The sequence below is a fragment of the Glycine soja genome, chromosome 13 (assembly GCF_004193775.1).
Source record: "Glycine soja cultivar W05 chromosome 13, ASM419377v2, whole genome shotgun sequence".
Taxonomy (NCBI): domain Eukaryota; kingdom Viridiplantae; phylum Streptophyta; class Magnoliopsida; order Fabales; family Fabaceae; genus Glycine; species Glycine soja.
Genome location: NC_041014.1, coordinates 24,346,595 through 24,372,609, shown reverse-complemented (window position 1 = coordinate 24,372,609; position 26,015 = coordinate 24,346,595). Strand labels below are relative to the sequence as shown.

At 27.2% G+C, this 26,015-nt stretch overlaps 1 protein-coding gene across 2 annotated transcripts; it reads right to left on the bottom strand.

The window, feature by feature from the left end:
• Nucleotides 1–8,852: 8,852 nt before the first annotated feature.
• Nucleotides 8,853–11,365, bottom strand: LOC114381143. Of its 2 annotated transcripts, none has more exons than XM_028340326.1 (2): nt 11,145–11,365; nt 8,853–10,646 (listed from the first exon to the last, which is right to left on the bottom strand). In XM_028340326.1, the coding sequence occupies exon 2, from the start codon at nt 10,614–10,616 to the stop codon at nt 9,105–9,107; it is 1,512 nt and encodes a 503-aa protein (XP_028196127.1). In that variant the 5' UTR covers nt 10,617–10,646; nt 11,145–11,365; the 3' UTR covers nt 8,853–9,104. The 2 variants fall into 2 exon arrangements, with proteins under 2 accessions (XP_028196127.1, XP_028196126.1); XM_028340325.1 differs by having other exon boundaries at nt 8,853–10,750; nt 11,145–11,364.
• Nucleotides 11,366–26,015: the final 14,650 nt, after the last annotated feature.

Sequence of the window (26,015 nt, the reverse complement as noted above, 5' to 3'; positions counted from 1 at the left end):
TTTTAGAAAGAAATTAAAATTTCACATTTTTAGTTGTTTAAAATTCTGTTTTAAAATTCTAAAAATTTAAATTCTTCATAAAAAAATCCAAACAATGAATTTTAGATTAAAAAAATTTAAATTTTCTGATAAATTATTTTCCTCGATTAAAATTCTCTATCTAAATACACTCTATAAGAATTGATCATTCAAATTGTAAACACTAGCGGATGCATGTTAGAAGCTCGGGAAGTAATTGTCCTCACAAGATTTTTATTTTCTTTTTTTAAACATTTAATAATTTTTTTTGCCCCCATAGTATATATATATATATATATATATATATATATATATATATATATATATATATATATATATATATATATATATATGTTAAAAAATAATAAACAAAATTATAAGATAAAAAAGAATATGCTGATATTAATTTGACCATTTTATTATTTTAATTTTTACAATTCACACACCTTTAATACTAAATACGTAGTAAGTTAGTAACACAAAAATACACCTTGGCACAATCCTAAACAGATAGAGAAAGGAAAAAATTGTCATCACTTATTACTATTCCTTGGATCAATTAGGTTTTCAGGTTTTTTTTTTTTTAAAAAAAATGGTTCAATATGATCCTTTACTTTTAAAAGGTTCAATTAAGATTTTTATTTTATAAAATAGATTCAATTTAGTCTTATTATTCTTTCATTTGTTCCAAAAGTTTTAGTAAGTAGAACCTAAATTGATTTTAAATAAGACTAAATTAAGTCATTTTAAAAATAAAGTACCTAATTAAACAATTTAAAAGTAAAACACCTAATTGAACATGCAAATAATAAGAATACCAAATTAAACTAGTAAAATAAGTTAGAAGAAAAAAAATAAATCATTTTGTTATAGACTATTTCCTTACCCCCACTAAGTAATTTTTTTGGATCGGCCCCTGCTTCAAGGAGCTTGACCCTGGGAGGGGGTTGCCATGAAATGTTAACTTCTTTTTTGCTAGCTTCAATGTAGATATAGAGAAGTTATGCTTTCTTATCAATAATAAGTTGCAGTTGACTAGTAACTAAACCCCAAATTGCTTGGTTTTTATTAGTCTTGTTGGCAGTAACTATCAAATTGCTGTCCTACCAAAAGGCTCAAACTATAACTCTAAATAAGGTCGGCTCGTAATGGAGAAATAAGTGGACATATGTTGAAGGAAGATTTCATAAGAGACAATAAAAGAAGTCCTAGGTTGGAGAAATAACTTTATTTGTAAGGTTTAATAACCTAAGACCAAAACTACGACATTACATTACAATCTTTCAAAAGCAAACATGACAATTTTTTTGAAGACTTGGCAATAGGGAAAAGATAGTAAGATGTCATACCACTTCTTTGTTTAGAGCGTGTCAGACTGCTGAAATTTTTTTTCAAGCAGGAGCGTTTTAAAAATCGTATAATTATAATTTATTAGAATCGATCGAGTTGGCTGATTGATTCTCATTAGTAGGGGTGAGAATAGACAAGGCCAGACTTTGAAAGGCCTAGGCCTAGTCTACGATGAATTTTTGATGTTTGAGCCTGACCTATAACCTATCAAAGACTTTTATTTTGGTTCAGTCTGACCTTTTTAAAAGCCTAGTCTGGCCCGATAGCCTTTTTAAAAGCTTCTTTACATTCTGGAGTAGACACGTAATATGAAAGTTAAAGGAAAAGGAAACGTTAAAAGAACTAGAAAAATCAATAAAAATAATGAGAAATATAAAGGGCACATGACTCACATCTAAATTGTAATTAAAGTCTTACTTGATTATAGGAATAGAAGTTATGGTGATAGTTTTAAAAAAAAAATTAATTGTACCCAAAAAATAATATAAATATATATACATATATATAGGCCAGCCTATCAGGTTTATAAGATTTTTTAATAAGCCTAAGTCTGGTATTTAATTTGATAGACTTTTAAAAAAGCTTAAGCCTAACCTTTTAATTAAATAGACTAGTTCAGGTCAGGTTTTATGTAGGTCAGGTCGTAGACTCCTGTAGGCCCACCTGACTTATTATCACCCCTACTCACTAGTTGAATGCTAAGTTGATCAGTTTTTTTTTTTTTTTTATCAATACATATGAATAAATGATTCAAAAGCATGTAATTGGATGAACATAATTTAAGTTTCTGATCAAATTGGTTGACTCGACCAATTTAGTGTGATTTTTATTACACATCACAATATCTTGATTTGGGTAAAATTTTCTACAAAAACTTACACTTAAAATCATACATACATCTTTATTTATTTTATTTTTAAACTTGGTTTTTTTTTGCAATATCAAAATCGATAGTAAGTGTTAAAAATTATAATAAAAAATGTTGAGAATTACAAATAGAAAAATGGTCTTTAAGAGGCTTTTTTCTATATTTATTTTTACATTATAAATTATAATATACAATTTGAAGCGTGAGACTCTCACTCTTCCTACTTTTTCTATTAATATTCTCTTTATTTTTATTTAGATGTTTATTTTGCACTTTTTTTTTTGGACAGAATGTGTATTACACATTTCACTGTCGTTATTTTTAACCATTGTTAATTTTTTTTTCAAAAAAGCTAAAACTAAAGATATTGAAATTGATAAATTAGAAGACAAAAGAATTTTAAAAAATAAAATAAAATTATTTTAAGGCAGATTATATTAAAACTAAAAATACCATCTTTAAAAAATGATAGCTAAAATTTTTATTGTTGAGAATAGTTATTCTAACTTATATATAAAGAAAATTAAATTATTTATGTCAAAATATATTAAACTTTAAAATTAAATTAATTAGATACTAAAAAGAAAATCAAAATTATTAAATAATATTTTTTCCTCAACATCTATGTAATCCACGACACGAAACCCCTAGAAGCGGCAGAGGAAAAATGGAAAGGAAAAAAAAAATGACAATCCAATGACAAAACTAAGACCAAACTGTAAAGGGTAAAATAGATCCGTTGAATTGTCTCTTTCCGTTTGTACAAATTTTATGCCAGTACCGGAGAGATAGTTTTGAAATGGCTCCCATTCTTAAATAAATGAGTTTTTTTTTTCGAAGACAATAAATGAGTTTTATAAATAATAAACCGAAGAGTTTACATTTTATGTATGATTACTATAAATTTTTAATACTACTAATTAATCTAAAATTAAGTAGATATGAATTTTTTCTCTCTTACCATACATATAGTTTATGATAGAAAGATATAAAAAAAATTACACTATTAGTATGTATCTTTTTCCTCTTATTGTATTAAGTTTAATGAATATTTAGTGTAAAAAAACAATCAATTAATTAAAAATAAGTTTTATATAATTTTTAAGATAATTATTATTAAAGTAAATAAATTTATCATATTTAACAATTTATTATTTAATAACAGTAAAAAAGCCTTCCACAATCATTATATTTTTTTTATTGTAAAAGTCAATAAATTTATTATATTACTTGACAATTTATTATTAAATGATATTATAACTTTTTTTATCACCATAACATTAATGTGAAATATTTATCAATTTGGTTGATAATTAATTTTTGTCAAAAAATCTGACTGTATCTTTAATAGAATTTATTTTTCTCAATCATATTTTTATTTTCATTCATGAGACTTTGTTTAAGGAAAAATCTAGCACCACTCAAATTCATAACTTGTTTTTTTTTGTAATATTAGTACATTAATTATTTTTTCATTCAAAATTTGTATTTAAACTGTAAGTTAAAAATGGTATTATAATCTCCCACATAATAAATATATAATAGTTGATCAAGTTTTTAAATACATGATCATTTAAATAATTATTAGATAATCATAATACATAATAAAGTTTGTTTTGATTTGGAATGAATTAGTTTTAAACCTAATAATCTAATCTAATGATAAAAAAATTGATTTTCAAATTTTCCGATGATTAATAACATGTTTGAGTGACCATTCCAACTCCAAGGCATCTAAACGTGCATTTGAGACAAAAAGTAACAAAACAGGTGTCTTATTTGAATGTGTGTTCATGCTCTGCCAAAGTTCACCCAAATGAGCACTAGTTTGTTTTGTTAAGTTAAAAATAGTTTGTATTCAATCGGATAAGCTGATTGGCACTCTTATATTAACTTATCTATCCATTAGGATCGATTTGAAATTGGTTTACTATGTATGAAGTTTTGTATATCTTTTAGTTTTAATTAAGTTTTTTTATATTTGGAATGGAAGTTGTTTTTAGATTATTATTTAATATATTTTTTTCAATCAAGTATTTGAAAAAAAATAATTTTATTTTATTATTTTTCGTTAATCGTCTTCTGTTAAATGATAACGTGACAGATAAATTGTCACATCATTGTGTCATTGTTATGTCAGCACCTTCAATAAATGATGTGATAATAATGTATCAGTAGAATCATAATCATACTGAAAAGGTTTTTAAGCATGATGATGCGGTAATCTCTCTGTCTCGTCATCATTTGACGGAAGGGAAGTAAAAATATGTAGTAGAATCATATTGAAAAGTTTTTCAGTAAATATTTGACAAAAAAATGAATTTTTAGGTAGTAATATGAAAACGACTTATTTTTTCAAATATGAAAAACTTATTTAATCCAATTTGAAAAATAATTTTTTAGTCAAAAATGATAAGGAAGAGTTTTATTAAAATAAGTAATTTAATTTCAGATAAAATGATAATTGATAAATTTTATTATTTTATTTAAAATAAAAATGAAAATGGTAATTATAAATTTCAGTTATGTTTAAAAGTAAATCTTATAAGTCAATAAAAAAAATCGTTTCTCAAACACTTTTATTTGATCAAATATGTGTAAGCTTGTCAAAAAATTAAAATTGAATTAAAATAACTTGATAAAAATATATATAATTTACTTTTATATAGACTTGAAAAATTTTATCTTATTTTTTTTAAGATAATTATTCGTTCAAAATAAGAAATACATTAAATTAATAAGATATTTTTTATTGGTAGGAATAAAAAAAATACTATTTAAAATTTATAATAACTCACCTATCAATTTATCATATTTGCATATGTACATTAGACCGTAAAACACCAATTATACATGGTTTAAATAAATTTTTAATGTCATATATTAAATAAGTTTTTTCATACCTGAAAAATAGACCGTTCTTAAATTACTATCTAAAAATTCATTTTTTTGTCAAATACCTACTTGAAAAAAAATTTAATCTCATTTCATCATATTAGATTATCTGTTGTTAGTTCCCTCCGGTTAAGTGATGACGTGACAAAGTACCACATAATTACGCCCAATCATTGACATTAGTTGAAGGTGAAGGTGAAGGTGATGATGTGTTAAAGAGATGTTTGTGATAAAATGTGATGACGTGACACTATACATGTTACATTATAATTTAATGGAAGGTGACTAACGATAAATAATAAAATAAAATTTAAATTTTTTTAAATAATTAATTAAAAAAATAAATATTAAATAATAGTTAAAAATAAGTATGAAAAACTTAATTAAACCTATATTTTAATATGAGTGCAATTAAGTGGTCAACGAGCATACTGCATATCAATTATTCGTAATCGTGGCTCGCTCACGCTGTGTAGGTGGTGCAGTGACGCTGCACACGGCACAGCCACAGACCCATTTTAATCCCACGCGTGATTTCTGTATGTTAAGCTGCTACCCTTCTTATTCGACATTTCTACTTTGTCCTCCTCACTCTTGGAACTATGTCACATTCATTCATAGGTTGAATTTCATATCACAGCCACGCACAACTATGGTATACTCCGAAATATAAGACTGATTTAATGATAAAATAAAAAAAGAAAGAGAAATTACAAATTTGAATTTTTTACTAATAAAAAATTATTGATATTATTAGTTAACATTTGCCGAAAAAAATAACTATGGTATAATCATCTTTGATGTATATTTTTATCATGCTTTTCACTCTTCTTTTATTATTCATTCTTAGAAACCCTTAATGTATAGTCATCTCTGATGTATATTTTTATGGTGCTTATAATAATAATAATAATAATAATAATAATAATAATAATAATAATAATAATAATAATAATAATAATAATAATCACTTAATGGATCTTAATTGATACATACTAAAATTAAATATAAAAATATTTTAGGTAATAAATAAAAGAAGTGAAATTTAGATAATAGAATAAAAACAGACTATATTATAAATATGAAAAATATATTTAAATCTATATTAAAATATTCTTAATTAAAAGAGAGGTTGTAATAATAAAATAATTAGAAGAAAGAGAAATGAGTAACAATAACAATGATAATTTAGGAACAAAATTATAAATTTAAGATATATTTATTATTATCAACTAAATTAATGACTCTTTCAAAAATTAATTACACTTCATTCACCAAAAAGAAATCATTCGTTTTAATTTTGTTGAATTAAGTAATTGAATCTTATAAATTAAACAAGAGAGAGTATTTGAATTAAATCAATTAGCTAGATTTAAATAATCTAAACTATAAATTAGTTAAGTAACTTAATATCTTAATTAATTTAAAATAACATAAACTAAATTCAAATAATAGAAAATTGTATTTTAGTTTTTTTAGTTCAAGGATATTTATGTCCTTTCAAAAATTAAATACACTTCTTTCTCTTCTATTTCCAAAATCTTAGACTCAAACCCTTTTAAGTTTTTTTTATTAATTTTGTTTTCAGTTTTAGTATTATTAGTTTATTACCTATATTTTGGAAATAGTTTTCTCCATTTACTTTTAAACTTTCTTTTTTACTTCATAATTTAAAGACACTTACTATTTACACCCTCATTTTTTTTCTAAGTACACCCCTATATTGTATCTAGTTTTGCTTTGTAATTAAGATGCATAATATATGAAGTTAGTGATAAACTACCTAAAATGCATAGTCACATGAAGAAAAATATAATATTGTATAATAATGATGAAAATACAATACTATATCATGAATATACGGTGAAAATAATTTAAAATTAAAGTTTAAAGAGTAATAAAGAAAAGATGAAAATAAGACTAACAAACATGTATATGAGATAAATATTTATTATTATTTTTTAATTTCTCGTCAATCATTATAATTCTTAAGTGATATTTTATTAAAAAATATATATCTATTCTAAAAGTATATCTCCGGAACCATGATTAGCATTTGTGAAATGTAATTCTTTTTTGATTGAGATGAAATCAAACCAAATATTTGACAATAAACTATATAATTAAAATAGTGATAACCCTATTTTACTTGTTTGTTTCGCTTCCGGCCGCTCACTTCGGTAGATTTGATTTATAAATAGTTAAATACGATTTGACATTTAGTGAATTATTCTTTCGACCTCAATTTTTCTTAATACAGTAAGCCCTACCAAGCAGGGTAAGTGGGTAGCTGAAAGGTTTGCTGGTCCCTTGGTGTTCCTTCATGTGGACATTGTGGTTCACAACGAAAAAAAGAGAGAGAAAAGAAAGGGACCCAAAGAAACAAACAAAAATAGAAAGTAAATGAAAATCTTTAAAAAAATAAAAATAAAAATAAAAGAAAGTTTAGTACCTGAACTTTTTAGAAACTTTTAATTTGGTCTCTTAATTTTTTTTAAAATTATAATTGAGTTCTTGATCTTTAAAGTTTTCAAGATTGAATCCTTAGATTTAAGTTTGTTGTGGTTTGAAATTGTCACATATTAAAATTATATTTAGTGATAGATATAAAAAAAAAAATGGTTAAGCAGATCAAATATACAAATCAAAATAAAATGAGAATAGTTATAAATTCGTCACAAAGTCATTAACTATATAAAGTAATAGTAAAAGGACTATTTAATATGAAATTTACAGCCACGGCCACCCCCTTTCCAAAAATAAATTAACTCTTAACTGGACCACTTGTTATGTATCTGTTCATCAAAGGATGATAGCCTTCCCTTCCTAACGCGTAAATGAGAAAAGTATTCAATGACCAAATAAAGGGAAAAAAAATAAATAAAAGAAAAGTTCATAGAAAAGGACATCCAGTGACCAAAAAGGAGAGGGAAAAAAAATCATCATTTCAATTAGATGCCATCTTGGCCAACAAACATGAACGAAACACTTCCCAACTTCCACTCTATCTATTTCATCCTTGTTGCAATCTAAACACTCACCATACAAAGAGACCAATCTATTATTTAGTCAACAATTGCTTGCTCCTACTTCTGTTAACTCACAAAATATCACTTGAAATGGGCCTAGTCCATTACATCTTTATAGGAATGATTCCTGAATCATGTAATGGGATGGTTAAAATATCTTCTGTTATTTAGTCAACATATCATTTTGGAATTCTTAGAAAACAAAAAAGAAAAAATCTATTCCACAGGTAACAAGTTCTTCAGGATTATTAATATGATAGTGGGTGTTGACTTTGTTCTTTTAACCAATATTCCAACATAGTCTAAAAAGGTAGGGTCCATTGAATTGAAATTTCTGTTATAAAAGGTGCGGAGATTATCGAATGGTTTCTGACTTTCCGTAAGAATCCCACCCATTAATCTTGTATAACATAATCAAAGACGTTAATATGGTACACATATAGTGATGCAGCTGAATAGGAGTAGTTTAACTTGTTCTTCACATTCATTATTTTACTGCTCTAGTGAAAGTTAACTCTATCATCGAGTCTTGTTATATTGTTAACTGCAGGATGTATTCACATGAACAAATACTCATTCGGAGGCAAAACTACCTTATACTCTTGTATAACATTCTATCCAAAATAAGAGATAGCTTAGAACGAGAGGATAATAAATCAGAATCCATGTAAAGGTCGAAATCAAATAACAAATTATTCCAAAGGTATGATTTGGTAATTTCTTATAAATTATGAGAACTAGCTGTTCAATACTGCTTACAATCAAAAGCATAATACAGATGCACCGGAACAAAAAGAACCAGGGCAGTCAGTGAGCTAAAATTGCTAGAGACAAACATAAGAGACACAATTCTATTGCAAATAACACTGTATGGTACAAAGTTAGAAAAACAATGACATACGAACCATACCGGAATCCCTAACAAATTTTTTTAAGTGCCTATCTCAAGTTAACTTGAGATCATTCCCTCCCAGATGAGGGCGGAGGCAAACCCGGACTTCATGCTCTTCTGGTCCCACGCGATGTTTTGGCACCAGGATCTCAAGCACTGATCCTGGCCCATCGTAGTATGCTTCTATGTTGGCATCTTCAGGAATTCGAGTTGAAAGAGGGATTTCTCGGACGAACTCTCCAGGGGGGCAGTGCTCTGACGATGGATCTGTAAGCTTGAATGTCCTATCATGTCTCTTGATGAGAGGCTTCCGAGATGTGCTCATACAAGAAACCTTTATGATACCGTGAGTCAGAGTGTTCCTCCATGAAACTTTCACACTTGGAAGATCTACAAAGGGCAGACTGATAATAATCAAGTAACCTTGTTCATCCTCATAAATAGTTTTTGCAGCTGTAACAGGTCCATAAACACTCTTTATCACCCCGCTGAAGTCATTCAACCAGTGTGGCTCGGTTGGGTGCATTTCTATATCTGGTATACGATCAGATGGAGGATTAACAGCCAAGTAACATTCTTCTTCATTTCCATGAGGGAAAAAGTCCTTCCTTTTTTTGCTGCTGACAGGAGAGAGGTCCAACCCATCACCATTACTGTGGTTAGATAGATGAAGTCCAGATCCATTAAGTCCGGATCCATTAAGCAGCTTCTTCGGGTGTGCATTAGGACCACTCTTGATTGGGGGAGGTGGTCTCTCAAGCTCAAAGTCCGTGTTGGGAAGATTTCTCCATGAACTGAAATCACTTGCTTCAGGTGGGATTGTGAAATTCAAATCCCGGCCAGTGAGTTCTATCCACCTTTTTCGATCATCCTCATCCAGGGTCATCAGACTGGGTGCGGAAACAACCTCAACACCATGCACGCACTGAGGGTTTGATAGTCCTCTATAATGCTTTCGCTGCATCCTGTGGGACCGAGCAAAACCCTTGTCAACACTGAATGGAAACGGGCGCTCCCCTTGGCGAGAATGCCCATTCATGTAACTCCTCAGCTGCATCTTACCAAGTGCATTCTCCGGCCTCTCCTTGAAAACCCACATGTACATGTTTTCCATGTCGTGCTGAACCATGAAAACATCCAGCTTCAGATCAGACTTATCGAACCCTGAGACACCATTGCTGTCCCTGACAATCTTGGCCTTGGACTTATCGTTCAAAGCAGGCTTAAAGTAAAAACTGAAGAAAAACCAAGCACCCCATATGCTATCAACACGCTTCGCGCACTTCCTACCAGCTTTGGGCAGATTAAGAAAACTCTCAGTCTCGTAGCCTTGAGTACCAAGACCAACATCCAGAATATCACAGGGCTCAGAATTCCACGGCTGTGGCGGCGGGCTGCGCTCGGCGGAGAGGGGCAGGTTAATATCGGGCGGACGAGTGAGTATGATTTGGCGATTCATCTCCAAATCCAGTTCCTCGTGAGAAGATGCACTTGAGTCCATTGACAAGAGCGTGGAGGGGTGGTGATTCTCCATTGACATAGAAGTAAGACAAGAATCGCCCATGCTAGCTCATCTGGTGGATGAGTTTTATTGCTGGTTCGTACAATATTGCCATCCCAAAAACACAATTCAACAAAACAACCTTATAAACACCTTCATCATATCAATCCCCACTATATCTCCCCTCCATCAAACCCCTAGATTTATCAAATTGAGTTGAAAACAGGAGAAAAAAATCAACAAATCCAACCTATTTAAAATAATAATAATAACAGTTCTTCTAATTTTCTTTATAAATTAATAAATAAATAAGAACAGAACTAACTAATTAACTATCTATCTATATTATATAACAGAGAGAGTGACACAGTGATATATCTCTTCAATCTCTGTAAGAGAAGAAGAGATTTCGAAAACGCTAGAGGTGAATTATGTTTAACCCTATTCGAGGTAACTCCAAAAACCCTCCAAAATCAGGGGAAAAGCATTGAACCATAACCATCAAATCCATAAGAGAGAGAGAGAGAGAGGAAAAAAAACAGTTTTTTTTTTAAAGAAGAGAGACAAAGATCTTCAAGGATTATTTATTACCTTTTGGGATAAGCATCGGAGAAACGAGAAGAAGAGGAACCTCCATAGCCGACGATGATGCACAGCGTCATATCATCGACAACCATATTTTCTACACACTCTCTCCAGAATATTTCCCCAAATTGAAAACCCTAATTTTTTTTAATTTTTTTTGGGCGTTGTTAAATAGAGGAGAAGAGTGTGGGGTGTGGAATGGGAGTGGAGAGAGAAAGAAGAAGCGTAGGAGAGCGAGTGATTATAAGGACAAGTTCGTAGGTTGAAGCCTCCACTGGATACAACCACCCTCCTGGACCACCGTTTGTTTACGGTGACGTGCGTTTTTGTGTGTCTTCGCTTTTTCCTAATATTTACACTTCAATTTTAACTTTGTCTTCTTCTCTTCTAGGTTATATATCTTCATCCATCCATGATAAATGGAAGGGTTAAGTTGAGATAAAAAAAATATTTTCATCCCATTCTCATAATCTCATCGATTGGTTAATTCCCGAAGAGAAAGAGAAATTCTCAGAAACATAATCTTGATATATTTTTTTATTAATTGAAATTTATGAAAAATAACAAAATTTTATGACATGTGCATCATATTAAGTATTCTCTTTCCTTACTTTTAGTTTTCAATGAATTTTAACTCATTAGAAAAAAGTATATTTAAAGAAATATGTTTGCGAGTCTAACACTTTCTCTCCATAAATATAAATATAGTATTATTATCTTCCCATTCTCCTCATTGGAAAAAAAAGTATTTTTTTTTCATGAAATTTTATTTTTTTTGTAATTTTTTTTTTACTGAATTTGAAGGTATAATCATGGTATACTACCATTTTAGTGTCTAAAAATATAAAGTATTGTGACATTATTTTTGAAAAAAATAAAATAAAATAAGTTTTATATTATTATTGTAGTCTTTAAATTTATCTATTTATTGTTATTTTAGTTTCTAAAAATATATTAATGTTATGACTTAAGTCACATGATTTTTGAATTTTGAATTAATAAGTGATAAATTTCACTTTTAGGCACTTTTTTAATTTTATTGTTTTTTTGAACTAAAGTAACAATGTCTCACACTTTTGGAAACCGATAAAAATAACTAATAAATTCCAAATTTTTTTATTTCTCTGATTTCTTACTTTTCCTCTGCAAAACACTAAATAATAACTGCTAGGTTTCACATTCATCTTTCTATTTGCTACTTGTTTATTTCCTTCCCACCTTATTTTATCTTTTATCAAATAAAGGATAAGAATAGGAATCTTAACATAATGCCGTTAATAGTGAATCAGACATCATCCGAGAGTAAACTTGCCCTTGTCAATGTTGTCATAGACCAAATTAGAGTATTATTATACACAAAGGTCTTTGGTCTCCTGCCTTGGTATCCAATCCACCTTATATCCCTAAATACTACCAACATAAAGGAGGTTAAAATTTAACATGTTGCCAATTTGGTGGAATTCATATTGAATTGAGCGTCAAAATGTCTCTCCAAGGTTCCTGCCAATTTTCACAATGTCTCAACTTGTCGGAATGCAACCAAACTCAAAATTTCTCATTCATCACAACACCATTCCTCCACCATAATTCCTCTCTTCAACAAGTTCTCTTTTCTAAGGAGTCTATCTCTTATAACCCTCCATATTAGGAACGCAACTTTGCTAGGAATTTTAAACCTCCAAGTCTCTGCAAGTGTGTTGCAAAGAGGTTCGGACTCAACCTCCTGGAATTGATGTACATATGCAGAATTTCTAGAGTAAGCACCCGAGTGGCTATCCAACCAAATCCACAAATCAAGATCAACATTATGTACCCGCACATTTTCCAAAAGATTTGTTAGTTGTAAAAGCATCTCCCTCTCCCACTCAAATGACTTTTTTCTCCACCTAAATTTCCAACACCACCAATCATTTCTTTAGATCCTCATCTTCTACACCTTTGCTTGCTTTTGTTCAGAAATTAGATAAAGTCTTGGAAATAAATTTGCCAAACAATTTTCGTCCACCCAAGAATCAACCCAAAATCTAGCCTTATCCCCAATCCCGATTTTCCACCGGCTCCCTTTATCAAACAGTTTTTCTTCATTACTCCCTCCACACACCCTCTTCAAATCCCACCACCACAAACTCTCCAATGGCTTAATAAACAACTGACCCATAAAACCCCATATCCCAAAGGTAAGACTAATCTTGAAAATAAGAAGAGTAACTAGGCACCTATCTCAAACTCGGTGAAAACGTCTTAGTCACTGATAAGTGAAGCTATTAATAACTCACTCCTTGAAAAATATCCTCATCACAACTTTAATGGTGACCTTTATTCTATCACATCCTTCTAATGGTTGTATACAAATACAAGGGAAAACTTCACCCCAATTAACACTCATCTCACTCTGAAAACTTTGACTAACATTTACTAACTTGTGCACCAAAGTTTATACAAGTGAGACTCCATCGCTAATGGCAAAAGTAAAATTGAGGTTTTATTTATGTAGGCCTAGACCCAAAGACTCCATGATTCCAATTAACTACGTGACTTTGAAGCATCAAACACATCGCAAATTACATTGGGCTGTTGTTGAATGGTTGAGCCATCTTATTGGATCTCATGTGATAGATTTCAAAACGACTACGATCATTCCCAAAATCATTTTTTATATAACGCATGTCATTGACATGTTTTGGGTTGGAGTCTTATCTCACAAATGAGATTTTTAAAATTACATTATATATAGTTTATTTGTTCACTTGTAATTAAATTGATAATATAAAATAAAATTTTAAATTTTAAATAAGTATAAAAATCATATTATATATTTTATAATAGATAATTAAATAATTTGAATTTATAGATAAATTACATATATAAGTCTTTGTTCATTTAAAAACTGTTCCAAAAAATATTTTTTTAAAAACAAATTAGTTGTGTTTCAAGAATACCGGCACCAATAATTCTTAACCATTTTTTTTTCTTTGCTTGTTTCTTGAATTGTTAGAACCAATAACCTAGTGAATTCTTGATCTAATTGGTCGAATTAGCTAATTTAGTTATGATTTATAAAATTATGACCATAAATATTTAAAGAATAGGCATGTGTAAAGTTGCACGACTACCAATTGAAGTTGACCATTGAAAAGCTGCAACTTTCATGAAACATGGGTTTGACATAGAAACGGAAGCGGCTTTGATTGGATTCTTGAAGAACCTCGGCTGAACGAAGGAGCTCTAATCCAATATTGTGGATGTGGTGCATCTTTCCATTGATGATATTCTTAATTGAATTTAATGGAAAATAAAATCTTGTCCGTCTAACTCCTATTTAGTCTCGAAATATTTTTAGTAGGGTAAACCTTCTTTTTGTTTTAATGGCAGATTAGTAGTGGTTAGCAGAAGAATTCATGATTTCTCTCTTTTCTTTTTCTTTTTAACTACCAAGTTAATTTTATAACTTAAATTTATTTTCTTGTACTCTATAAATAAATTGGATATGGTTTATTCTTATTGTAAACGACTATAATTTAAATACGTCTTTCACTAAAATATTATTCTGATAATTTTTTTAACTAGTATTGTTTATTAAAGAAAAAGTAAAAAGATAAAATTAAACTAAATACATTCGTGAGTTAAAATTAACTTATATATATAGAAGTTAATTTTAAAAAATTCTTATTAAGTCAAAATATATTCATGTCTTAAGATGAATTAAGATTCTTATTTATTTTGATTAGATGTACATAAATATAAAAATTAAAAGCTACGCTTTATGCACTATTAGAACATGTTTTGTAAAGTTTGTGCCTGATGTTTCAAACAATAACAAGATAGATTCATGGTCTGATACGATATTAAAGATAATATTTATGACTTTAATACTCTGTATTTGAGAAATACTTTGAAGAGACATTTTTCTAGGATTTGTTGAATCCTATTAAGAACAAATGAAACTAAATTTTGAAATTTCTCAATTGCTATCAAAAGAAGAGTTTTGATGCACCCAACTGCTCTGACGTAAAAAGAAGTTGTTTCTTATAGTAGCGTTCAACACATCAACAACAAAGAGTGGTTTCTCAACATGAAGAAATACGTGCATTTAATACCCCAACAACTATTTTCTTCCATCACATGCTTAAAAGAGAAAATATGCTCGTTTAGAGACAACGAATACTTGATTAAAGAAGACCTATATATGCCAGAAACTATGAAGATATGAAATATGATTTGAAGTGTTCATTATTTCATTCTTTGTATAAATTCTTATAAAGTTTAGAAAAGCTCTCGAAACACTTTGTTCATCTTGAGAGAAAAAACTAAGTGCTAAAATGATAGAGTGTTAGTCACTATGCAATTAAACCAACAAATCTTTTTGATTTGTATTAGAGCCACAGTGGCTTGGTACAAACCATCAAATTAATCTCATCCCCAATGGTCTAAAGATGAAAATCTTGGTAATATTCCAAATCATTCATAAACATCACAACAAATATGATTAAAATATTTATAACGCTCACATATATAAGTAGTTGTGATGCAACTACAAAATGAGAGTTTGATAAAATATAGAATACAACAAAGAATATTAATTGTAACAAGTTTGGAGTAAAACTTTAATTAAGGAGTCACAAGTGATAACGATGAATACTTGTAATTTATTGAAGTTGATGAAACTTGATAGTTTATCGACGTAATCTTAGTGATTGACACAAATTAATATAATTTTTTGTGTCTTATTTTTTTTATTTTCTCTTATGTTATTTGAACTGAACTAAGATATGAATTTAATGTTTGTTTTTAAAAAACTTTATTTTTACAAAAAATTATAATTATTATTTGATTTACTTTACAAAAGTCTAATATCTTTTTTTCTTAAATCTTACTTCTTCATACGGTAACTTTATTATTTTATAAAAATCACAATTCAATCTTTTTCTTTATGATATTTACCTTTACAACTCTTTTCCCAAATGTATTAGGCAAGACTTCTTTCGCAATCATTTTGGTTTGTCGTATTTTTGTTTTTGTTAATATCTTTTCATGGATTTTTGCCTAGCCTCCGATGCTTTTTGTTTTCTTTTTCATTCATTTTGAATAAAATTGGCGTGTTGCAGGTGGTTAGTAGGCTTTGGTGTGCCAATGTTATTGAAATGCCTTACTCATGCTTTGATGCTTTGCGTACCATTACCTTAAATTGTTTTCTTATAAAAACTCTTTCATTTAACTTATAAAAGGAGTTTAATTTAATTTATTTTATCTTTTTATTTTATTTTTCTACAAGTGTTTATTGAAAAAAATATCAAAACAAGATCCAGCTAAATGACAAAAAAAAGATATATTTAAATTGATTCATCTTTATCAAACTACAACAAAAGAATTATTAGAAACGCAATTTTTACGTAGTGCATATTTATAAATACAGATTCAATGACACCTATATATGATTTAGGTACGAGGTACTTTAATTCACCTAAACGGCGTTATATTTTTCCCCGTACTTTTATTGCAAGGAAAACAAAGTTATTAATTTATTATAGTTTAATAAGCATGACAAAAAAGAAAGAAAAAAAAACTCAAAAAGAAAGCACTGTCCACCAGTTAGTGACATTCTTCTTTTATTGGTGTGATATGTGGCTATCAGTTGCATCACGATGGAAAGTGGAATTACTTTATTAGTGGCCCTGTGTTGCATGTTGGTTCCTTTAATATTTCTGTGTTCATTTCAGATATAAGATCTGAATTTCCCAATTTGTATAAAGGGCAACAGAAGTTTAGGTACAATTATCATCTTATAAAATTCTATAATTGTCACTTTTTTTCACTTTTTCTCCCCTCAAACTAAACTAAGTTATAGCAAATTCGTCATCCCATAATGCGGAGTGCGACAATATAACTATAATTAAGTTATTCTCCAACAACAAAGCTTGCCTCGCATCTATGATAATGCTTCCATGGCCCATTAAATATGTCACAATACATTATCCCTATGGACAAGAGAAACCATGTGCTTACGTTATTCTTGTTTCTGAAGTAGTAAGTTTTCTGCCTTAATTCATCTTCTTTACCATTTCACTAACAAAAGCATTTTACACCCTTTTGGGTCCTTCGCCACATCCCACATGGATATATACACAAGTACATTAAAAATTAGCATTTTAGATTTATTTACTTTTTTTAAGATTACAAAAAAAATATCACAAAAGTGTTAATATCACATGTGTATGTGTGTGAGTGTACTAGGTGAAGATTTACTTTGTTCTAAGATTAAATTTTAGATACTTATATATATTATTTAATAACTCTTTTTGTGAAATATAAATTTTATTTGATATTATTTTTAACCATTATGTATATTAAATTCTAAATAAATTTAAATTTTATTTGTTACAAATTTCAGATACCTGAATATGTAGTATAAAATAAAAAGTAGATTTTTTGTAACAAAATACTAATAAATTTGTTTATGTTGGTTTTTCATTATCAAACACACAAAAAACATTGTAAGTACACTAATAAGTATCTCATATACTGTATGATTATTATAAATACAATTAATACTGAAAATATAAAATAAAAATTAACAAATAATTTAATTTAATCTAATTCATATATTTTTATAAACCAGTAATTACAATTATAAATAAATTGTATAAAAAAACATTTTGAACTTTGAAGCTTTCAGTTTTAAAAGTATAACAATTAATTTAATTAATAAAATATTGTTGAAATTATTATTTAATAATATCTCATTATAACCCTAAAGTTAATTAAGAAATTAATATTAGTTACAAATTGAAGAAAAACATAATTTATTTTGATTACCTAGCACAACAAAAGAAGAAGAAAAAACATGGATTTGGTTAAATGTAAAAGTTAAAAAAACATGTGCTATAATATAAAATAAAAAAGATGTGTAATTATATGAGAAAAAAAGTATAAATAGAGATTATCTTTCTCACAAGAACAAGAATTTTAATTTCTTATGTAAGAATGAATTCACACAATTAATTTGATACTAGCAAGTATCTCATATATTTTGCAAGTATTTATAAATACAAGTAAAATACAAAGTAAATAAAAATGTTTAAGAAAATGTCAATTTAGTTGAATCTTTCAGTTTTTTAAAAATCAATTTTTTATTAAATTATTAGAGAAGTATTTTAACGGTAATTTTCTAATATCCTATTTCTGACTAATGTTAATTGAAGAAAAAAAAAAGAGCATGGATTAAAAAACAATAATTTCCTTAGACTAAAATAACTAATTAAAATATATATTAATTTGATTCAGAAAGAAAACTCAATTAGCATATAATTTTATCACATCAAAGAATCATTTTACGCCCGTCCAAATTTGATTTCGTTATCAAATTATCTGAGCTTCCAAGTCGTTAGTAGAGATGAACAAAAAAATGTTAATTGTTATTTCGTTACAATGGTTACTTAATATTTGCATATAGATTGTAAAATATGGTGTAACCAGTTTTTCACCTTCCTTGGACTCTTTGTTGTTTGTTGGGGTATCTCTTATACCCGATAATATTAATATATGTTTTTTCGCCGATAAAAAAAGAGAGAGAGAGAGGACAGAGAAATATAAAATAAAATAAATAATGTGATGAAAAAATAAACATAAAAACATTATTATATAAAATATTATGAGTTTTTTTAAAGGTAAAAATATTATGAGTTATTGGATAAACAACATTAACTTTTTTTTAATCTCGTCGTCGTAAATTCCATGGCATAGAACCGAACCTTTTCCTCGTCTAAACTTTCTTCTAGTTTAAAAAGAAAAAAAAAAAAGTCATTAGTTGCTTATGCAAAATGCAACCGGCTTAACTTGATGTCGGCAGAAAGTCTTTATTTGATTTTTGCACGTGGAGTGGACATTCATTGATAAGTGATATTTTCATATACTGTAAGTTACTCGAATAATGTCCTTTCCCTAAAATGCTATAACTTATCATCCAATTGAAGTATTTATTTATTATTAAAAAAAAAACAAGCCACTAACCATCTCTGTCTTTGAAAGTCTTTTTTTAAGTAATTTGATTTTTTTTAGTTTATTTTCATAAAATAACACATATTATTACATATTAACACATCTTTGATATATTTATTTTCTTACATTGCTTATTATTTTAAAATATGAGAAAATAGGTTATGCACTTAGTCACTAACATTAAAAAAATATTTACACTCTGATCCAATTACAACCCATAAAATTTGTTAACTTATATAATAAATTCTTTAAATGATAATTTATAATTATTTTAAGTGTGTAATTATTAAATTTAAAAATATTTCTGCAACACATCCTTAATAGTTAATAGTTGTATATAAATGGAAAAACATATAAGACCATTTCTTTAAGGATGGGAGAGAGAACAAGTGGCGTATCATTAGGAGCTACACTTTTCACTATCTGGCATTGTTGATGAGACGAAAATGGCAAGACGAAAGAAGAAACAAAGCATGATGATGATATAAGACCATTTCTTTAATGCAATTATTGAGAAAAGGGGGATGCAACTAGATCTTGGAAAACATATTCTACTCCCCCACTTAAGTAGAATATGGAAATGTGCATTATTACTCGACAAAAGCTTGTATATTAAACTCAATTTTAAAGGTGGGTAGTGCACACGTGGTGCATCATAACAGATATCAACGTATCAGTTATCACCTATAATAAGAGTGCATCCATATATTCGATAATATTATAAAGGAGAGGGTGTGTCTTGTAGTTTATCCGTACGATGTACTACCCAAACCAGAAATGAGATGCTATTATCACATTTCAAAGTTGATATAGACCATCGTGGAGGTATTTTTTTATGAGTTTCAAGATTACAGTGTTTTCTTTCAATCAATTGAATTGAGATTAATTTTATTTGTAATATGTGATAATTATTAATCTAAGTTTTTTACATAAAATTAAATAAATTAATTTCAAATATAAATATAACAAAATTTTATACCATTCTATCAATGCATCATGTAATGTATGTGTTACAAAAGTCAACAAAACATAAAACAAGAAGGATAAAAGAAAATAAGATATTTAGCAACAAATTCTTTTTTTTACATATTTGAAAATTTTAATAATCCTGCAAATTTAAAAATATTTTGAAACTTCTATATGTAAACAAAATTTTCAGGGAGGATAACCTTCCCTTCACATCAAGTTTAAAAAAATTTCCTTCTCATCTCTTGCATCTACTCCATTCAAAGTGTATCTGTATGCCTTAGAAGTGCACAAAACTGATTCAAGTTTACAACTGTCTATTATTTAAAATAATAGCTATTATTAGTTATATATATTCCTATAGTTACATTATACTATAGGTGTTTATAATGTAATTTAAGTTAAAAATTTAAAATAAGAACTCTAAAAATAATGTATTTTTTTTTAATTTTCATTTATTACATAATGCAATCATTAAAATCGACTTATTGCAGTGTTTGAATAATACCTGTTACGAGAGTGTTTGAGAGAGAGAAAACAGGGAGACACTGAATAGTATAACCTGTCTAAATCTTTAAAAACATTTCATAAAAAAAGTTTGGGCCATCATTATTCCTTTAGAAAAGAATAAAAACTAAAAATAAATAGAAGTAGGTCGAATACTACCTAAAAGTATACAATAATGATAATAAAGGTTAATGTAACGTATTAACTATCACATTTAAATTATAAATATTAGTCAATATGAAATTTATATTTATTTAGAAAACATATAAATAAATGCACAATGTAATGAGATTTAATTAAAATAATGTAATTATGAAATAAATAAATTTGTGTAATAATTTTATAAATTTTATTTATATAAGTATGAATTAATGAGAATATGTATTTAGTTTTAATTAGATTAGACTGATTTTCAAATTTAGATGAAAAAAAATAATACACAGACATTTTATTGGTTTTCTATTTTTATTTTTTTTATACAATTTTGATGATTTCCACTGAATTGAATCAGTTTATTAACACCTCTATCTATCTTAAATGCTTGCTAACCACATGACACACAGACAATTTATATATTTAACTTTGTTTTGTCTATCTTTTGCTTTAAGGATGTTGCATATGCATATTCAATAAACATTATCAACTTTTCATAATATGTTTATTTTCATCCAAATCAAAACGCCAGAGTTCAGACAATCCTACGCCTAACATTATCAATAAATTCATAAATTTATATACATTTCTCTTACATTTTACTGTAATATATACAAGTTCAATTCCTTATTTCCTTACAAGTGCGGTTTAAAAGTTTTAAATGACATCAAGCTATTCAAGATATTGCTTTATTTTGAAGATAGATTTCAATTGACTCGATTTACTTATAGTTTAAACTTTTTTTAGTTCTAATTCACAATGATGGAATGGATATATCTGTTAATACTCCATCTGGAATTATATAAAGTATCCGTTTTAAATAGAAACCTTTTTTTTTTTTTTTTGCACTAGGCCATATATATATCTTAAAATTAAAATTAAAAAATTGAATTATTATTATTATTATTTACAATGATTAAATGCCTGAAAAGAATGGGAATATGAGATTGAAATTGAGCTCTAATAATATATATATAGACAGAAAATGCGTTGTGAATATTTATAGAAATGAATTGAAGTTGAAAGGCAGTTGGGTCCTGTTTAGATACTTCTAAATAAGTATATATATTTTTTTATCCGTACTCAATAATTATATACAAATAAAGTTAGGTTAATTTATAAAAACTCTTTCATTTACCTTCTTTAAAAAATGATTATAGCTTTAACTTATAAAAGTTTAATTTGTTTTATCTTCTTATTTTCTTTTCTTATAAGTAGTAATTACTTCTTCTTCTTCTTCTTCTTTTTTTTTTTTTTTTTATCTAAACAGGACTTTAATTAATTTGATAATCATCTATACATTTGGAAATATAATTTCAAGAGCGAGAAAAATGAATATTTTAATTTTAAATTAAAATATTAATTAAAAAAATGTAATTTTCTTCCTGTTTTTTTACTTCAAAATCTAACTGCGAGATATTACGTAAAAGAAAACAAACTCACAGACAAAGTGGCTGTTTGGTTGCATGACTAATTCGTATGTTTCACGGTGTTTTCACGTCGAAAAGTTTACGGAGAAGTGGATGTACATTGTTCTGATGTTAAACCAAACCAAACATGGTAACCAGCGTTAGATGTCCATGAATGCGATGTTAGATCTCTACCTGGCATGCGTATATTATTTATGTTACGTGATAAGGTAGGAAATGTCTCAAATACAGTGGTGACTATCTAGTTTGATTTTATATTAGAAAATTAATTTTGACTTTAGAATTCATGTTTTAATATAATTTTATATGTTTTGTTTTATACATTACAGAAAAAATTTAGAATTAATTGTATCCAAAAATGATTTTGATTAAAATAATTTTGAGTAATTTTTGCATTAAATTTAAAATTTTATATTAAATTTTACTTTTAAAATATATTTTATATTAAAAGATTCAAATATAAATTATATCACTTCAAAAGCATTTTTAACGAAAATCAATTTTACAAAATTAACATCCATCTAAATACACTGTGTGCGTATTTGGTTTGATATGAGAGTATTAATTCTGAATGCATAATTAATTTTAAATGCATTTTTATATATTTGATTTTACGTTAAAGAATTCAAAATTCAAGATTAATTTTAATTTACATTTTAAGTAATTTTTGCATTAAATCCAAAATTTTATCTGAAATTTTATTTTTAACTTAATTTTATAATAATACATTCAAACATAAACCACTCACTTCAACATTAAATTTTCCAAGTGTTCATCCAAACAAAGGCTCACGTGATTGACTTGAGTACTTGGCCCTTTAACGTACACGACATTTTTGTAATTTTCTTTTGTTGACATCAAACATTTTTGTAAAATTAAATCTTGGCTTTTAGGAAATTATATTAATGTTGAGTGCTATATTATTAATTTGATCTTTCTATTTATTTGATTAATTTAATTTAATCATTTTACTATTAAAAAAATTTAATTTGTTAACTTTTAAAATTGATACAATATTATCATTTTTATGTTGTTTAACTTTCTAATAGGAATATCCTATATTCCTATGTAGTGAATATGTGTCCTTTTTATTGTCGTATATAAAAAAAAGTTAATGTCATTTCTTACAATTAAACAAAATTAACAACATTACAACATTTTTAAAAATTAAGAAGTTGAATTAAAATTTTTAATAATAGAATGATCTGAAGGAATAAACTTATTTTAATGCTTACTTTTATACATGAAATTTAAATCTCAAATTTTGTTTAAGGGAAATTAAAAACTTAAATAAGTAGATATTATTTACAAGTGTGCCATACATATTTATGAATAATTTTTTTTTACTTACCATAATATATACTTTTCTAGAGAAAAAAAATTGACATGAGTACATGAGCTTTCCTAAAGATATTTTTGGTTATTTTCATATTTTGTTAAATTGATTTATGGTAACCTATAAAGTAGTTGAAGATTTTTTGGGGAACCCAGAAGAACAAGCCCCACAAATATCTTTTGTGTCTAACATGCTGCCCTTTTCGATTTCATATTTTTTCTTCAGCATGGTACAATAACTTATCACTCTTCACCTTTTATTTTTTTGCCCAGAGGAGTAGTGCCCAGTGTAAATAAATAAAAATTTGTTTTTTTATTATTATTTTCACGGGTTTAAATTTTTAAAATTTGAAGGTGAAGTTATATACTTATATGAAATGTTTAGCTCAAGTGGGAACACAAATTAAATAAACTCACGCCTATTGATGAGATAATTTGATCAGTTTGCATGGGATTTTAGATTGAATTTTTATTTTATCTATTGTACTAAAAAAAAGTTATGTGAAATCAGAAATGTTTAATTTTCAACCAAAGAGTTATTTCCTCTCTTACTTCAATACCTACACTTAAAAAAAGGTCAAAAGTCTCAAAAAACTTAACAATCAAATAAAAAATAGATTTACTGGGATTAGTTTAATAGTAGACTTTTTGAATAATTATATATGAAATCTTCAATTTAAACCCCGTTACTTTCATTGTATAAAAAAAGTTAATAATGGATGACGAAAAAATCTCAAATAATTGCTTTACTATAAATGAATATGTCATATACAAATAAATACAAAGTTATGTATTTGAGGTATAGTTAAATAAGTTAGTAATTTAATATTTTTGTATGATGTTATTGGTATAACACTATATTTATTTTATTAATGATTAATTTTTATTAAAAAATTTGTTTAATTAGTTTAATGGGTCACTCTTTCTAATCATATATTTTTCATCTATAAGTAAAGATGTTCATGTTAAAATTGAATTCGATTTTACTAAATTCATTCCCTGACCGGATTAAAATAGTTTGGGTTGAATTAATTGAATTTGTAAGATTTTTCTATTGAATTCAAACCAAATCAATCCAATCAAGTATTTAACAATTTTTAAAATTTGTTTTTTCCTTACCATTTTCGAATGAATTTTTGATGTATTGTTCAAATAGTTGTATTGTGTATGCATTTTGACTTCTTTTTTTTCCTTTTCAAATCGTTATGCTATAAACTCAAAAATTCATATGCAACTGAGGAGGCTACAATTTTTTTTTTTAAAAAAAAAATGCACATTTGGTTTGTTATAAAGTGAGACATTAAGGCTTATGTAATTGTTGTGGCTAGTATATTCACTCGAGACTTGTGTACTCTGTTTAATTTGTGTTTTTTTTTCTTTCATTTTTTTAAAATAAAATATATACAGATAACAAAGTAAAATTAAAAGTATGTTATATTAATGAATTGAGTTAATAGATTCAAAGTCAAAATCCAATACACAACCCAAAAAAATAATGAATCTGATTAAATTGGATCAATTTGGATTTGTGAGTATTCACACCCATGAACACTCCTTTATTTCTTAGACTCAAACATAAAATTCTGTTTGATGTGAGTCCAATTTTAGTAGACCAATAATTTATTAGTTAATGAACTTATTACAACTACAAATAGAAAAAATAAAATTAAAAAACGTAAACTTATAATTACTGGACTAAAATGAAGAAGAAATTTTTTCTTATAGTAACCAAAATTTAACATCACTTAGAGAACTATTAAATCATAATTGCACTGAAGATTAAAAAAAGTCAAATCAATGTACAAGTTCATTACTTTTGTTATCACTTTATCAGAAAGTTAATAGTTGACCCATATTTATAAAATTAATTACAAAAAATTAAAGAAAAAAAAATAAAAATTAGTGGACGAAATTTGTAAAATTAACAAAGTAGGTGGAATAAAAGTGAAATTAATACCTTATAATTAATGCCATTCTCCAATACTTTGATGGCTATTGTATTTGACTCCTAATTCTTTTTTTGGTGAATTATTTGGCTCCTATATACTAATTGAATAAGGCTATCAATTAAAAGTAACCTCCCACCATGTGTTTAGCCTGTGCACATACACAACACCTCAGAAGTCAGTAGTATCGCGATGGAGTTGGAGTTCTGAAGATAAATAAGTGGAACAAATGAGATAGTAACAAGGGAATCTAATAGCAATTAGTATTATTCTAAATCACTGTGGTCAAGTTGAAGAAATACCATCACACACTCACCGGCTGTCAATTGGTTTGGGAGTCCTTCTATTTGAAAAAGACTGAGTTTTTCTTTGGACCAAACTTATAAAGAGTACTGTTTTTATTGTTAACCAATAAAATTATAATTTTTGTTTTACTTTTTTCATATCAACAAAACTTTAACTTGGGCATCTCCAAATCAGGATTTTCTTAGGGAGTTTTCTTTCAACTAAGTTTTGATAAATTTTATGGTCCCTCTCATATCATA